At 39.6% G+C, this 5,000-nt stretch overlaps 1 protein-coding gene across 3 annotated transcripts in view; it reads left to right on the top strand.

The window, feature by feature from the left end:
• Nucleotides 1-5,000, top strand: part of LOC101852224 — an 11,441-nt gene that overhangs the window by 3,121 nt on the left and 3,320 nt on the right. For all 3 annotated transcript variants that reach the window (XM_005091668.3, XM_005091666.3, XM_035973832.1), the window contains exons 2-3: nt 1,614-1,871; nt 2,274-2,460. In XM_005091668.3, coding sequence (XP_005091725.1) covers nt 1,629-1,871; nt 2,274-2,460 — 430 coding nt within the window. In that variant the 5' untranslated portion in view covers nt 1,614-1,628. The remainder of the gene's footprint in view (nt 1-1,613; nt 1,872-2,273; nt 2,461-5,000) is intronic.

Genomic DNA, 5,000 nt, shown 5'->3' with positions numbered 1-5,000 from the left:
ATAGCACCCACCCCACCCCCTCCTACACACACACACACACACACACACACACACACATGCACAGAGTCTTCGCCATTGTATCCATTCAAGTGTCTTGTTTTTATGAAAATGAAGTGGGGATCTTCAATGCGGTTATCTTATTACAATTGGTAGTCCCACAAGAGGACAATAGCTTCAAACATGATCAAAATTGTGTAGATTTTGGTTTAAAAAAACAACAAAAACAAGTTCAGCCTGTCAGTCACAAAGCAAAAGACAAAACAAACAATTCTGTTGGTTGTTGTTTTTTCCCCTCACATCTCCCTTTATGTTTCGTAAAATTAGCTCTTTACTTCTTTTTCGTTTGCACCAAAAAAAAAGAGAAAATCGTTCAAATGCTGTTGGTTGCAGACAATGCAAACATTATTGCTACAACAAAAGAAAAGCTGTAAGTGTTTCAAACATGTAAAAAAAAATTGTGATTAATGAATCTGAAACAGGAAATGTTAAAACCTAACGCGGGAATACACTAGGAATGTCCTTCTGTTATCTTGTCGACTTCCACAAAAGAATTCACCGTGAGGGTAATGAAATCAAGACATCAAATATTTTGGGCCAAATAGATTGATTAGACCTTTTTTGAGACAATTATCCTTGACTGTAGACCGTTACTACTGATTTATCAGTTATAGCGAAGCTGGAGAAAGCATTGACAACAACGGGATAAACACACAGGCACACACGCACTCATAAACTCATTCAACAATACATAAACACACCCACAGACAGGTGAACACACATGCCTAAACACACGTACACTTACATGAATGTACAATTGCACACATACGCACACGCACACAAACACACACACACGCACACACACACACACACACACACACACACACACACACACACACACACACACACACACATACACACATACACACACAGACAAACACACAGACAAACACACGCACATACACACACACACATATTCGAATACACTTTGCCCTGTGTCTTTTCTAGGAAGACATATGGCAAAGTGTATTAACATTTACTTCTAAGCCCTATATCTTAAAAACGTTGGACCTCTCATGAGATAGACCTAAATATTGACAGGGAGATCAACGTATTGATAAGCTTGACAAAGCGTACGTGTTTTTCGTCAACGTCGATTCAATTTATATCTTTATGGAGGCAGGTTGCTTCGACAAGTTCCCGATAAAACTCCATAAATCGTAAATGTGGAGGCAGTTAGGAAGCCAGGAGTTACACAGGTAGACAATCAAACATACATATTATACACATACATATTTAATATTTTGTGTGTCTACACGTGTCGCAAAGGAATGGATTGGGGGAGTGGTAGTGGGGATTATACTGTAATTTTACGCAAAATGCACATGCGTCTCTGGAATGGCTGTTGGCGTTGACCCCATTCGATTTCCGAGTGGGAATACATTTTGATGGAGTATTACGGTATTTCCTCTGGGATGCTGTATCTCTCTCAGCCCGAGCTGGCCCTTTCAATCAGGGTCGGAAGCCAGCCTCCTGAACGTATCTAAAACATTTTCGATAGGGGTGTAAAAACATCAGCATTATGAAATGATATTCCAAAACGCATCTCTCCTCAGCCACTTACCACAGACATGAGTCGTTACGGAGCCGGAGGAAAGTACAACTACCGTGACCTGGAACAGTTCCGTGACCAAGGTCAGTGGAAGACAGTCCCGCAGTACGGCGCGCGGAGATGGGATCCCCCGCTTGGCAACGGCGTCTACCTGTTCATCCGGTTCCCGGGACACTCGGCTGAGTTTGCGGCTCAAACTGTGGTGTTGGGGAAAAGATGTATCTTGTCCTACAGAGGCGAGTTTGTGGGCATTGCCAGGAAGGTAGGTTGTGTTAGTTTTTAGTTTTTGTATGAGTTTTGCGGCACTTGTAACACGATAAGTCATATAGATGCCAACGATTAAAAGTTTAAATTTAAAAAAAAAACCCAACAAAACAACAATAAGAACAACAACAATAACAACAATAACAACAACAACGAAAGGAAAAAGCAATAGACGTCTGATAGGAAAGAAGAAGCAAAATACATGACAGACTCAGCCAGTCACCCACCAAGGTATATTAACTTTTTATAGCATTATACGATAATAATATGCTGCAACGCGTTGCCTTTAGGAATATATTCTTTTAATCGATCTGTCACATTCTCCTCTCCGATTTGTCACTCCTTTCCGTTCTGTCGTGTTTCACTATATCTCTATCCACCTCTTTCTGCCCCTCCACAGATCCACAACCTGAGCTCTGGTCCCCGCCAGGAAGAGTCCCTCGTCATGTATCTGTTTGAGTCAACATTCGGGGCCGAGAGGTTCTTTGTCAGTGACGGCAGGTTCAAGCAACACGACTTTCCCCCACCTGCTGGGGCCTGTGAGGCTTGGACGACGGTCAAGTATCTAGACACGAAAGATGAGGAGTGTACGTATCATTATGTGTATATGCGTTTGTGTATGAGCTAATATTTTATATAATGTATGTATAAACATAAACACACACACACACACACACACACACACACACACACACACACACACACACACACACACACATACACGTTGATATGGTGCGTCAAAAATTAGTACTACAAACGTTCCAAGGTGCCGCGATCCTGAATTTAGACATTTTCATGTTTTCTGAAAAAAAAGAATGTAACGTAAAACACTAGAGGGAAAACCTTTTTTTATCATAGGTGTCATCCAAATATATGCACCAACATCAGAGCAGGACAAATAGGAAATTGAGACTTTTTATGAAGACCTCGATAAGGCAAGGAAAAAGTTAAAGTCACAAGATGTAAAGGTAGTCATGGGAGACTTTAATGCCAAAGTAGGAAGTGCACGTATAGAAGATATAGTTGGGCCATGGGGACTGGGTAAAGAGAATGAACGCGCGCAGGGAACGACTGGTAGATTGGGGCAGAGGAAATAATTGTTTGATATCAAACACCTGGTATGAAAATCACCCAAAAAGACAATACACTTGGAAAAGTCCTGGCGATAGAAGTAGGAATCAAATCGACTTCATACCTATTCAGAAACGTTTTAGAAATACGGTTAAATCATCCAAATCACTGCCAGGAGGTGGGTGGTTGGCGGGTGCTCTGGTGTGGTTTGCTTCTTCTTTTCTATCAAACATCTGTCGTCTTTATCTCCCCTTCTTCGTTTTTATGTTTGTTGCTCTCTTGTGATACCTCTAATCTTCTGGCGCTCATATGACCTTATGCAGTTGCGAGCGCCGTAATATCTCTACTAAAACAAAAAACTAAAAAACTGCCAGGAGCACACTGTGATAGTGACCATATACCAGCCATTTGTAAAATGCGGATAAGACTGAAGAAACTTAAAAAGTCAAAGTACCAACAAAAAATTTGATACAGGTCTTTTAAAGACAAACCAAAAACTGAAAGAACATTTCTCCATAGTAAGCAATAAGTTTCAAGCTTTGGAAAACATTAATAAATCGGAAGAACTCTGGAGCAAAATGAAAGACTCAATAATGGAAGCTGCGGAAGAAAATATCCCCCCGAAAGCAAAAAAAAAGCTAATAATAAATGAATGACACAGGACGTATTAAAACTAATGGAAGAGAGAAGAAGGGCAAAAGCTAATGTGGAAAAGTACAACATCTTAAACACGGAAATAAAGAAAAAATGCAAGGAATAAAAAGAAACATGGATACATGATCAATGCCAACAAATAGAGAAGAACCAAAATAAAGACAGCAAATACATGCATTCCGAAATCAAAGAAGTAAGTGGGATAAAAGGATGCTCAAATACAGGATGCGTAAGATCAAAAGGAGGAGATATTTAAATGGACAACGGGGATGTCTTAAACAGCTGGTCAGAATACATAGAGGAACTTTTCAAAGATAAGAGAGGAGATAAACCGATAATAAACAATGAAATAAATGGACCGCCAACACTGAAAGCAGAATGCAAGCTGCCATTAGGAAAATGAAACAAGCAAAAGCCACTGGGCCAGGTAATATTCCAGTTGAAGTGATTGTCGCGCTTGAAGAACTAGGTACTGAAACGCTGCTGTACGAGTTAGACAACATCTGATGCCAAATGTTCTACAGAAATAAGACGGAGAATTACAATGGATAAGACTAGTTTCAATAAAATGAGCCCAATCCTGAAAAATAGAAACATCTCAATGAACACCAAATTGAAAGTTCTGAAATGTTATGTTTGGTCAACACTTCTATATGGCTGTGAATGCTGGACAATCACTAAAGACATTGAAAATAACATAGAATCAACAGAAATGTGGTTTCTTAGGAGACTGCTAAGAGTATCGTGGAAGGAAAAGAAATCAAATGAGGTAGTGCTTGATGAAGCTCACGTGGGACACTCAATGTTAAGAACAATCAGGAAACAATAAATGCAGTTTTTGGGACACATAAATAGACAAAAGGGTCTTGAACATCTAGCTCTCACTGGCAAAATTGAGGGCACGCGAGGAAGGGGAAGGCCCAGAACAACATACTACGGAAACCTAAACAAATGGGTAACAGTAACAGGGAAAGATGAGGGAAACGTAGCTTTTTTTAGAGCATCCGAGCAAAGGAATGAATTGAGAACCATGATCGCCGATGTCTGTTGGAGATCTGGCACTGGATGATGATAAGTCGTATATTATTATGAAGTGTCTGTACTTATTGTATTTTAAAAACAAAGAAAGAATACAACCTATCGTACACTTTTTAGATTTACACGATGGTGTATTTCAAAAGATGACATCATTTACTTTCCAATGTAGTCCTATGCAAAACCAATGAACGGCAGAATGTATTTCTTTGATGATATAAACCAAACATATTTTAGCACGCCTTGGTTATAAATTATGTATATTATTATTCTGATTGCGACGGCATCTCATCTTAATCTTAGAATTGGTTTTTAAAAGTCTCAATAAAGAACCGTTACTAGATCGTGGGCATAGTCTCTGTTTCTC

Source organism: Aplysia californica, unplaced genomic scaffold (assembly GCF_000002075.1).
Source record: "Aplysia californica isolate F4 #8 unplaced genomic scaffold, AplCal3.0 scaffold00034, whole genome shotgun sequence".
Classification (NCBI taxonomy): Eukaryota; Metazoa; Mollusca; class Gastropoda; order Aplysiida; family Aplysiidae; genus Aplysia; species Aplysia californica.
The sequence above is the reverse complement of the archived record's forward strand: the minus strand, read 5'-3'. Positions and strand labels throughout refer to the sequence as shown.